Below are 12,188 nucleotides of genomic sequence, written 5' to 3'. Positions count from 1 at the left end.
GTCAAGTCCTTCTTTTGACCCATTTTGCCAAAGGAAAGGACGTTGCCTAATAATTATGCACACCTGATATAGGGTGTTGATGTCATTAGACCACACCCCTTCTCATTACAGAGATGCACATCACCTAATATGCTTAATTGGTAGTAGGCTTTCGAGCCTATACAGCTTGGAGTAAGACAACATGCATGAAGAGGATGATGTGGACAAAATACTCATTTGCCTAATAATTCTGCACTCCCTGTATTCAGTATTTAACATCAAAAGAGAAGAGTGAAAAACCTATGGGCTCACTTCTATTACCTGCTACCATTAATTTGTCCTTACTTCTGGTGGCAATAGTCGTATTACTCCTCAAATTAAAAGTTTTCCATTTCAAGTTTTTCAAAATAAACACAAAGAAAAAGGAAATTTCAACAGTTAGTACAGCAGTCTATATTTAAACACGTGATTTCTGTTTGCTAATGAGAGCAGTAATCATGAAAATCATCATAAATAATGTAAGTTTTGCATTTGTAAAAGTTAAGCTGAAGCATAAAGTATAAATTCTGATTCTGTCATGTGAAAGGGGACATGTCCGGAGAGGTCGAAAGGATGGATGGGTGGATGGATGTGGCAGGAAACAATCATTAGCATCACACTGAATTTTTTTTTTCAATCTATCCATTCACTCTGCTCTATTATCTTTAAAGCACTGGTGGAGTACAGCCACAAAGAGACTGGGCAACTAAGAGTCACCAGTAAACCTAACTTGCATATTTTGGACTGTGGGAGGAGAGTGGTGCGGTTAGGGGAAACCTTCACAGGTACAAGGAGATGGCAAAAAGACTGCCAGCTGGCCACCTGGGGTTACCGAGCCTTCTTGCAGCAGTCCAATCCTCTGCACCACTGTGCCCCATTAAGAGTGCAGAATTAATTTTGTCACACTAAAAAATACTACTGTGAACAAAATGAACTCTGGGCTTTGGGGCTGGGGTTAAAGCTTTAATTCAACCTTGCGCATAATGGCATGCATTTTTAATAAACAAAGCCTCAGTGCGCATTAATCTATCGGAAAACCGTATAACCTTACATGTCTGGCTGATTGTCACCTAAACACTGGATATGACTGAAAATGGAACTCAAAGGTGTTGTTGATAAATGTTATGATGTTTAATAGCATCCACATGTTTGGTACATTTAATGACCCACGAGGCAGAAGGAAGATTAAAGTGGATTGCAATTAAATCAAAAGCAAGTATAGAAATCCGCTTTCAAGCGCATGTCGAGTCTTTAAAACTAATGCAAGTCTGCCACCCAGTGGACACCATTGTTAGGTGCAACATCCTAAATATAGAAATCTACTTCCACTTGCAATAAAAAATGTAAAAGTAAATAAATAAAGCCACTAAAACACAGAATACGAAGGAAAAAAGGAATAATACTATTGTGATAAATAACCGTTCTCATGGTCAGTATTTGGCTATACTTTGATGTCTATCAGTCTAGCCTAGAGAAGCAAACCAGGTGAAGTAAATTAATGACTAATTAAGGCACGCTACATAAGCAGCTGCCCGTCAACCAAGATTGGGATAACCGCTCCTGAATAAGTAGATATAGCAGTTTTGACTAGTTAACATGACTAACGACGTATCCAAAAAGAAGGGGAAGAGTTCAACTGAGAAAAAAGCCAAAAGAAAAGCCAAAAGAAGAGAGACTTACGCGATGTACATCTATAAAGTTTTGAAACAGGTGGGTGAAGAAGAAGAAAGGCGCAACGAACCTTACGGCTGCCTCGGTTTTCTTTGTCCTCTAATTAAGTTGCATGGCAACCCTTCTTCCTGCCCTCAGGTTCATCCGGACACGGGGATTTCGAGCAGAGCCATGAGCATCATGAACTCCTTCGTCAATGACCTGTTCGAGAGGATTGCCACAGAAGCGTCCCGCCTGGCTCAGTACAACAAGCGCTCCACCATCACCAGCAGAGAGGTGCAAACTGCGGTGAGGCTGCTGCTGCCCGGGGAGCTGGCTAAACACGCCGTGTCTGAGGGAACCAAGGCCGTCACCAAGTACACCAGCTCCAAGTGAAAACTTCCAGTGCGTTATGTTGAGGAATTTAAACTTGAGAGTTGGCAGATTTGTAAGCTGATCATTAAAATAATTCACAAAGCCATGATCTTCTATTTTCTTTTTTTCCCTCCCCCCCCCCAATAAAGTAAAGCCATCGTGGCTGGTGTCGCCACTAGATGGGGTAATTGCATCTATCTCGTTCAGATGCACCTTCAAAGGGGACTTTTGTGCATTTCATCCTTGCATAAGTTGTATACCGCAGTGTGATGGCAAACTAGAAATTACTCATTTGGAAGCCAGTAGCACTCCGCATTTAAACATTAACATTCCTTTCACCGGCTTGATAACTTTTATAAAAGCCAATAAAGTCAATACAACAGCAATAACCCTTTAGAAATTCTACCTTAGCAACCCATTAGTGCACTGAATGCTATCATGTTTTGTCGGGGAGCTTGAATATTTCTATATATCAAGAATGTCCAAATTAAGCTCCATTAGCGAATTTTCTCTTACCACAATGAGCGAACATGGTGTGGTAGAGGTCTGCCATATTTCACCGGTACAGTCTAATGTATGGATCTATATGTCTGCTGGATGCCGTCCATAACAAACCTATTGAAAACATGGTTCTGATTAAAACATGACATCACACTTTCTTTCTGATTACAGATGCAGATTACAACAGCAGCAAGCACAGGTGGGCACTTAAACAGGTGTCTCCAGTTTCACCATGTAAACTTGAACCTGATCACTGCCAGGTAATATCGCCTTGATTTTTTAACGTATACTTTCTATTATGATTCGAGACCTCATAGTCTGTACGACCACAAATAATAGTCTCTTTTTCACTTCAGACATCGTCATCATCATCGTCATAACAGTTTTGATATTATCAGAAGCACCTGGGCGGTTGTAACTATGAAAAGTGACGTTAGAAAATTAGCTAAACTATAGCTTAGCTAGCTAGCAAGTCATGCTGTTAACCCTGACGACGATGAAAGAATGAAGGGAGGTTTATTTAACATGTGTGAGTGTATGCTGACTTATGCCATGTACTGAAACAAAAAAAGTGTCTTTGGTTTTGGTCACTAATCATTTGAACTCATTTCCGGATTGTCTGTCCAGCTACGAGAAAATAGAAGAAGAAAAAAAGTAAAAGAAATAATTTTTAAAAGTTATTTCTGAAATTTTGTCCATCATGATAATGGAAAAAATGAGATGATAATTTTATAAAATAAGAGCAATTACTTAATTGAAGGAAAACTTAGTGGTGTTTATAAGTTTCGAAGTTTGGTATGTTGTCAACATTTGTTTTGTGTTGTTTTTGACTAAATACACACTAGCCCTCTGTTTACTTATATTTTAAAATACAGCAATCTTTTCACTTATGATGAAGTTCATGCAAACCTCTGCAAGATCTTTATCTGGCTAGGTCATCCTTAAAATTGAAATATTTATAAACTAACAGAGGAGATAAAGCAACACTGTGTCCTTGTTATGCATTATAATCAGGTTTTTAAGAGACGGCACCATCAGCTGAATGCTACTTGATTACAGGATAATGACACTAGCGTTTGCACCAGTTCAATCTGCATAAAGCGGAGGAACTGATAAAGGTCTCTCTAATTAGGATGGTGTTTACATCGGGCTTTACATACACCTATTAGACTGCACTTATCAACGTCCCACAAAGCCAGACTTACTGTGATAATGCAGGTTGCCACTGACTGTTATTGTTGAGATACCATCTCAGATATTTCCTAGTATTCTTGGTAATGATATGAAATCTAGAGACGTTATTATGAGGGTGATACGGCCTTTAATGGCAGTGACTTTGTTCATAATAATCGTGGCCATTTAGGTTTTGTGTCTTGCACTCTTCCCCATATCCCCTCTTATGCCCATGCCTAGTAGTAGTCATCGCCGTCTCCTTTAGGCAGACTGCTATGAACACATTATGGATGGGTGCATTAGTGAGTGATGCAGAGCCTGGGATGACTTGCCTTGTTTTCATGTGAGAGTGCATCATTAGAAAATGTTCCACTTGGCAGGGAAGCGCGTATTAACTGCAACCGCAATGAAATGAGGTTGTGATAGATGGTTAAAGTTATACAGGACTATTAGGTTGAAATATGAACCTCTCAATTGTCATGATGAAACAGAGGGCTATTTGCGTGGTGATCAGTGCATTGAGAGACAATTGGAATCTGCAAAGACCCATACAATACATTATAGGTAGTGGGCTAAGGGCTGAAAGAATACAGAAAAAGTAATCATGCTTCCACTGAATGGTCTGGGGCTACTGTTCAATTCAAGGCTCTATAAATTCATTTAGGTTCTTCACCAACATCTCAAGCATTGTGATGAGATTTGAGGAAAATTTGCAAACAGGAAACCTCACCTAAGCCCAGTTGTAGACTTTTATGTGTCACATGTATAGAAGCAAAGCATTGCTGATTAGTTATCCAAGATGTTTAATGGCATGAAATATGCAAAGCAGATTGTGTGTGCCTAGCTTAATACGACTGGATGGACTATAGTATGATACAAGGAAAATTAGAACAAGTGAGCCCGGATTAAAATCGGAAAATACATACAGTAAGTGCAACAGCTAGCTTGTCTTTAGATAATGTCAATAGCCAATTAAACTTGCCTATCATCTCTTATCAGTTGTTCCACGACCTGAATGCAAACTTCATGGCAGAGACATGTGCTGAAATGTGTATCTAGCGTATTAACCAGCACAGAGTTGCTCAGGCACTGATCTCGCTTTTTCTGATAGGAATAACATGAAATAACACATAAACCACTAAGATAAGAAACACCTGATGGATAATTGATCCATGTCTAAACTTGGACGGTCTTTCTGACTCTCTTAAGCTAACAGCAGAGCCAATTGCAAACACATTAGCATTTAATATTACTGTAATTACTGTGTACATTTCATTATGTTCCCAGTATATTAAATGACTGCTCAGTGTGGAGGGAGGGCTATAGTTTAATTTCTTTCTGTAGTACTGTGGCACACAGTACTCAAAATAGCATTAAGAGCCTCATAATCAGAGGGAACTAATTGCCTATGATTGCATAAATGAAGTGCCTCGCGCTCATCAGGGCCGTTGCTGATGTCCAGCCTCTTACTGACTGCCTTGGGATAGGAAGGTGGTTGACCACAATGCAGAAAGCCTTGGAGAGGCAGCTACTGGTGGGTAATGTGAGGAAACCATAGATTTAATATGTCCACAGGGGGCTGTGAGGGCAGGGGGTGTTACTGCTGCTGATGTTTTTTTGTTATCATCAGAGTTGCCTCCGCTTCACAGAGAGAGAGAAAAGGGGGGAAAAAAGGAAACACGAATGCCCACCATTTGAGAAATGAATTTATCGAAGTGGCTGTCTTTTTCCCCATTAGTAAGTGTTTAGTTCAGCGTTTTAAATAATTGCGTTACCAGGAATGATATTTAAAATACATTTGGGAGTCAATGAGGCGGGAAAGTGCCTACATGTTTTGCTGATGACACCCGGGCCATTTGGAAGACATCAAAGTAGAGAGGAGGTAGCCCAGATGCATATTATAAACTCATTATGTATATCATTTAAAAGGATGTACTCCAGCCGCAAAAACAATATTCCTAGTCTCTCTCTGGTAATGTGTGTTTTCAAAGTTGAAACTCTTACTCGCCTTCAGTTTAATGTGGCATCTATTACCAACTGTAACATAAAATAAATGACCTTGATTTCCATACCAGAACAGTCGTTAAGGTATAGATGAGATGCGGCTCTGCCTCTGTGTTTTCGAGTAGAAAAGAAGGTAAAACCTCTTCGCCAATATCGTGTATTTCTCCACCTGTGGCGCAAACTTTGTTTTCCGCAGAGCTTGCAGGCATAATAATAGACTCCAACATGAAGGCGGATAAATACACCTTAAAAAGTGTGTTTTTGATACGCAATGTATCAAATACTGCTAAAATTAGATGGTGATGGTGTCAAATTGAAGGTCACCCTTCCATCCTTGGTGTCTACAGAGCTGTGGGATCTGTTTTGTTTTGGGTTTTTTGTTTTGTTTAGTTTTTTTCTGCTGGGTAGAATTTCTACCACTGGAAAATGGTTGTTCATCAGTCAAAAGAGATGTTTGTCAGATGCCTAGCGAGTAGGCTTAAGAGGCTTAATTATGTGCCGTCCCTCCGCCATCAGAACACTACACGTGGGGCAGAGTGACACAGCGGTTGCCAGTCATTCAGCCTAATGTTCTAATGCAGGGAGCCATGTGGATACATAAAATCCATTAAAGCTCTTGGAAAAAAAATACTGAGCTGAAAAAGGCATTCTGCTAGCTACTCAGGGGCTTACAAATAGGGCATTCTTATTTGCTCTTCCTCTAAGAAAAATGTCATGGCAAAATCTGACCTTATAGGTCTGGAGATTTTTTATTTTTTAACATGTTTTATTTTTTTTTTTGTTAAAACAGTGAAGGTGAACAGTGGACAAAAAGGTTCACATCCACTGACTTTTCAGACTTATTATGCTCAATAGATTTAAAGTAGGGAAAGTTGAAAGAACCACACTGAAAATCAGTAGTTTTTAAGCCTCCTCTTGGTAAAGTTTTGCTAAATTACATGTAATTTTAGTAAACATTGTATTACTTTTAAAACAGCATGCACTGGGTTTGATACTAGCAGCCTAACAGAGAGACTTTATAACTTTGCTGGAGGCAAACAGGAGAGGTTTGAGTGGCTGCGTGTGAGACATAAAAATAGCATTTACTTGTCACGCTGCAGGGAGGGTCTCATGCCGAATATCAAAACAACTCGGTGAATCAACCCTGTGAACAGCCGGCGGGTACAAAGTGGACATCAGCCAGAGAGAGTGAAATAACAACAGAAACAGAGAGAAGGGACTTGTTAGACATAATCATACACATATCGCACAACAAGCATGTCGAGAGGCAGCTTTGTCTTCACGTCCATGGCCTTGCGTTCTCTTGAACTTGACAAGGACACGCTAGAGAGATACAAGTACAGCAGGCAACTTGCCTCTCATAATCTGAGTAGCTATATGCTGAAGAAGGAGGCCAACAACAGAGCACTGCTGAAGTCCCTGCCACCAGCTGTCTGCCACGATGTGGTCATCCACAATGCTTTGTATACAGGAGACCTGGAGGCTATACAGCACTTTTTTCCTAGAGGATCCACAGCAAACCTCATCATTGAGCCACAGGGAGGGGAAATGCGCTGGGCTGCCAGAGGGGAAGGTAAGAGACAACATCTGTCTTCATCAGTGATCTAAGAAGTCACATGAATCGGACCGTATTTTCTCGAGATTGGCATCCAAAATCAGTATGGTTTGAACACAACCGATATTTCCTGTGATTTCACGAAAAAACTAAAGGCAAAAACATATAAAGAAATCACTGCTGTGCATTGCTGAGCAACGTGCATCTGGCGCCTCTCGCTCGATAAATCAATGCAATATTTATAGCCACAGAACCCGAAGAGCTATTTATAGAAACCATCATATGCCCACCACATAATCAGACCTGCGAGTCATCTGTTTGTTCTGTGCAACAGGACAATCCATTAGATTCAGTTGTGACCCTTCCATTAAAGACTGAGTCAGTGTCCGCTTTCAATAACTTGTTTCGTCACTGGAAAAACATCATGAAGGACTTTTTTGTTGTTGCTAAATAATGTGTCACTTCTAATTTCTTAGACTGCAAAACTGTATTAGCTGGATAATTAGGCAGGTTACATGCAATGCAGTCATTGGCTCTCATGCCACTGGTTCAAAGGGTCAAGCACAATATCACATAACACCTCCCTGAAATAGCCCTGTCTGCACAAACAACCTGCATAAGTGGTGCTTCAGGAGAAACCTCACAACTAATACATTTTAAAAACAAACTAGTTCGCTGTAATATGGCTTACGTAGCACCTAGAGTGAAGTGGCGCAAAAAAAAGAAATACAGAGAAGATGTGATCGCCACAGCCAAGGCTACAGGTTGTATCCTGCAGTTCTGGAACTCTTTGCTCGTGGGCGATGAGCTGACTATCCTCGGTATCGTGGATGATGATGAGTATGGCTACCTTATTGATGCAATTTATGACACCAGCAACTTGGAGGAGTGGAAGAACTTTAGATTTAACTACAGAGGCCTGAGTAGGTCCTTGATTTTTATGTTTAATCTTGCATCAGCAAGGTTAAACTAGATTTTGGTGAAACATGTTATGAGTACATTAAAATGTTACGCTGTATACCAGGGATGTCAAATTACATTGAGGGTTGCATACAGTCCACTTTGATTTTAAGTGGGCGAGACGGGTGAAACTCAACTTTGTCAGTGTAAGGATGTTTAACCAAACATCTGATCCCAGAGGTACCTTAATATAAGATAAAGAAGTGTAGTTTCAACATGACATCTCAGTTTTTCCCGCATGATAAATGTGTAAAAGTACAAAAAAATGCCTGGTAGCTCAGACTATCATGTATTTAAAAACCTAAGGTTTTTGTTCCACTGAAAGTTTTATGTTTTAACCAAGAAAAACAGGTACTTCTCTGTCATTTCATTCTTTATCTATTACTTAACTATGTCTATTAGTTTATAGCGGGAAAAGCTGTAAAACATATAAAAATACAGTTGAAAATCCAAAAATGTATTCCCTATCTAATGTTTTCCAAAAGCCATCCCCTGGGCTGGATTGAAGCCTTGCCATACCTATTCTGGCCCCCAGGCCTTATTTTTGTCACCCCTGCTGTATACTATATCTGCTGAAGCATATATGTGACATGTATACTTTGACAGTGGTCCTATGGCTCTAGTTCAATGTTGTCTTCATGACACTTTTGCTCCCTGTTGGCAGGACTGTGGTCACTGACTTATGAGCAGGAGCTGACGACACCGCTTCACATCACAGCTGGCCGAGGCTTCGCGGACTGCCTGAGGCTCCTGCTGCAGCGCGGCGCAGATGTTGACCTAGCACCTGGCGGCACCACTGCGCTGCACGAGGCTTGTGAAAACTGCCAACCAGAGTGTGCCAAACTCTTGCTGATGCACGGTGCCAATGCCAATGCTGTCTCAGAGGACGGCCTTCTGCCTTTGCATGTTTGTACAAGCCCTGAATCCCTTGAGTAAGTGAAATCCAGTAAAACTATGTAAGGGTATTTTCATTCCTCATCTAGTGCAGTCACTCTTAAGCACCAGTACTTGAACTTGTATCCTTGTAGCTGCAAGGTTATATAAAAGCAAACAAAACCCCTGAGTATATTTACCTGAGCAAAAGGTGTATTTATTGCAGAGTAAACATTCTGTTGTTTCTGTCATTTCCTCCTTCAGGAGTTACATATTCCAGGAGCAGGAGGTGAAGCTACAAGTGACAGTAAAATATATTAAATTTGGGACTGCTGCTGCCCCTAGTTGTAAATTTTGCTGTAATATAAACAGCTGACAAAAAGCATAATGCATTAAAATGCCTTTGAATCTGAAAGGAAAAAAAAATCTAAAGTGTAGGAACAACTGATCTACCTGATTCTATTAATCCTGTCTGCAGATGTGCCAAGTATCTCCTTCAGTATGGAGCTGCAATCAACGGCTGCACTGTAGATGAATATGACACTCCTCTCCATGTGGCTGCCAGGAATGGCCTCCCAGACCACACTGAGCTGTACCTGCGTCATGGAGCTGCTGTGGACAAACAGAACTATGAGGGTCTCACCTCCATCAATTCTGCTTGCTCACAGCCCCAGGAGGCACAGGATCTCCGTAATTATTTCAAGGTGTGTCAGATACTGATAAACGCAGGGGCCAACATCCACACTGAGGAACAGGACAAACGCACTCCTTTGCACATGGCCTGTAAGAATGCGAACCCAGACATAGTGGATCTGCTGCTGGAAAATGGGGCCTGTGTTAACAACATGGACTATGGAGGTGAAGCTCCAATGCACAACATCCTGAAGGTGGTGGCCTACAAGATTTGCCATAGTCCTGAGAGGATTGTCCGCTCTCTGCTCAACCACGGCTCCATTCGGGTGTGGCCCGGTGCTCTTCCGAAGGTAGGGACCCAAATGCTTGAATATTACATGGAATCAGAATAAAACGTGTGGAGAAGCATGCTATCACGGCTACAGCCAATTATTCATCAAGGTGGCTCATTTTGCATAATTAGCAAGTACTGCACATGTAACACCTTGACTAAGATTTCTTTGAAACACTACACTGTTCCTTGCGATATTCCAGACTTCACAACTTCACATTCAAATCATTACCATCTCATGGCACAACATGAAGTGTTGCACTCTCAGCGGGAAACAGACTACAACTATCAGTGAACCCACGTGCACTACACAAAATGCCTGGTTCCTAATTAGGCAAGTGTTAATAGGAGATTAATTAGCACTAATTGCATAATTTCCAGTTAAACCCCTGGAGGGAAGACCAATCTGTTCATTTCACAAGTGTTTAATTACTTTATTTCTTCAGTTCTATGGAGTCACATGCTTGCTCGTGAACTTAAATGTTGATTGTTTAAATCGTACTGCTTTGCTCTGAGTTGTGATGCACCTTGCAGGTTTTGATGCACTGCTCCAAATCGCCACGCACTGTTGAGGTTCTCCTGAATGCCTACAGTCACCTCAAAGTCACGGACACCTGGGTTGAGTCCGTGTCAGAGGAGATGTTTAAGGCAAGCTTTTTAAATGTGAAATTATGAATTAGGTTTACCATTTTTTAATTATTATTATTATTGTTATTATTATGTTTAGTTAAATGTTTTAGTCTTCATTGTCTTTAAATTAATACTTTTAAAGTGACCCATCTCAGCCATTTAGGTAGAGAAAAATATTGTAGTTTCTTATAAATATGAGGGCTTTTAAAAATGAAAAGAACATTAAGTAATTTATCATTATTTTATATTCAGAAAGATATTTTTTAATCATTCATTTTTAAATATAAGCTGATTGCAAAACTAAACTCAGAATATCAAAGCATCAATATAGAGCCATCAATCTAGTATCAGTTCATCAGTTAAATCTATTTTTTGTGTGTTTCTGTCCAAAAAAGGAACACAAAGAATTTTATGAGTCAGTCTTCTCCCTGGAAATGACTCCTCGCTCGTTGCAACACTTGGCTCGCTGCAGTCTCAGGAGATTCCTGGAAGGCCGGGTACACAAAGTGGTCCCAAAGCTCGATCTGCCCAAGTTCATCAAGAACTATCTTCTCCTGGATTTCAGAGGATACATTCACTAAAAGTCCAATCTGAGTGTGAATATTTGTACCAAATATCGATGGTGAGAAAAGTCCAACAATGTGAATCAATACACAGATTTTTCTTTAGGTTGCGTGCTGCCATATATAAGATTTTCAGGAGGCAGACGCAGAGTCGTTTCCTGTCATGTTTTGATCCATGTCTCAGCGCAGAAACACGTTTGATGTTGCACCACAAGAGGGCGCTACAGACTAGAATTATTAAATTATGCAGTGGGGCTGCAGCTATATTGGTTTATATTTTCTTTACTTTTTTGATCACTTTTTCTTTTCTTTTTCTCTTACTTTTACACTTTAATTTAAAAAGGACGACTTGCTTTAAATTGTATACATAGTTATTATCATAGGTCAGCGCTAGGGAGCATAGTAATTATGTTTTGCACATCGAGTATTGCTATCAAAATATTTGCATTAATCGTTTGAGATGCCTGTAATTATATGAATATATGATTAAAACAGGCTTTAAATGAAAATAAAGTTTTCCACTACTGCTGCATGATCTGGTCATTGTTCTTTTCATGTTTCGTGTTTTTATATTTTTCTGTCATGTTTTTGCTTGTAGTCATTTTTCTCTGTGTGGGTTTACTGGCTGTTTTGTCATTGCCGCGTTTTTCTGGAAATTACTAATTTATAACACAAAAATATTTTAGGAAGCACCGGTATCCAATCCAGTATGCCCTCAAAAATTTAAAATTGAAATCAAATTAAGCAGAAATATGTTGAATAACTTTTAGAGATATTTGAATGTGTGTTGTGAAATTATTTTTAGATTTGGTTTTTGAGGTTAGAACAACACGGGCGAAAAAAAGAGCGCTTCTTCTGTTCCATTACTTACTGGGTGGAAAAGTTTAGATGGAGACGATCTGGACCTTTTTAAAATTATTAC

General features: G+C 40.0%; 2 protein-coding genes across 3 annotated transcripts; both read left to right on the top strand.

Moving 5' to 3' along the window:
• Positions 1 to 1,496: 1,496 nt before the first annotated feature.
• zgc:92591 lies at positions 1,497 to 2,370 on the top strand. The gene is made up of 2 exons (XM_005912589.3): positions 1,497 to 1,728; positions 1,828 to 2,370. Exons 1-2 carry the CDS (start codon positions 1,615 to 1,617, stop codon positions 2,062 to 2,064), a joined length of 351 nt encoding a protein of 116 aa, XP_005912651.1. The 5' UTR covers positions 1,497 to 1,614; the 3' UTR covers positions 2,065 to 2,370.
• A 4,274-nt stretch (positions 2,371 to 6,644) lies between these two features.
• asb10 (ankyrin repeat and SOCS box containing 10) lies at positions 6,645 to 11,822 on the top strand. Of its 2 annotated transcripts, none has more exons than XM_005912596.3 (5): positions 6,645 to 7,294; positions 8,901 to 9,168; positions 9,588 to 10,092; positions 10,608 to 10,721; positions 11,099 to 11,822. In XM_005912596.3, the coding sequence occupies exons 1-5, from the start codon at positions 6,979 to 6,981 to the stop codon at positions 11,282 to 11,284; spliced, it is 1,389 nt and encodes a 462-aa protein (XP_005912658.1). In that variant the 5' UTR covers positions 6,645 to 6,978; the 3' UTR covers positions 11,285 to 11,822. The 2 variants fall into 2 exon arrangements, with proteins under 2 accessions (XP_005912658.1, XP_005912659.1); XM_005912597.2 differs by lacking the exon at positions 6,645 to 7,294 and adding an exon at positions 7,723 to 8,199.
• The last annotated feature ends 366 nt before the right edge of the window (positions 11,823 to 12,188 follow it).

The sequence above is a fragment of the Haplochromis burtoni genome, unplaced genomic scaffold (assembly GCF_018398535.1).
Source record: "Haplochromis burtoni strain Fernald_Lab_line unplaced genomic scaffold, NCSU_Asbu1 Contig_3, whole genome shotgun sequence".
Classification (NCBI taxonomy): domain Eukaryota; kingdom Metazoa; phylum Chordata; class Actinopteri; order Cichliformes; family Cichlidae; genus Haplochromis; species Haplochromis burtoni.
Note: the sequence above shows the minus strand (reverse complement) of the source record. Positions and strands in the feature narration are given on the sequence as shown.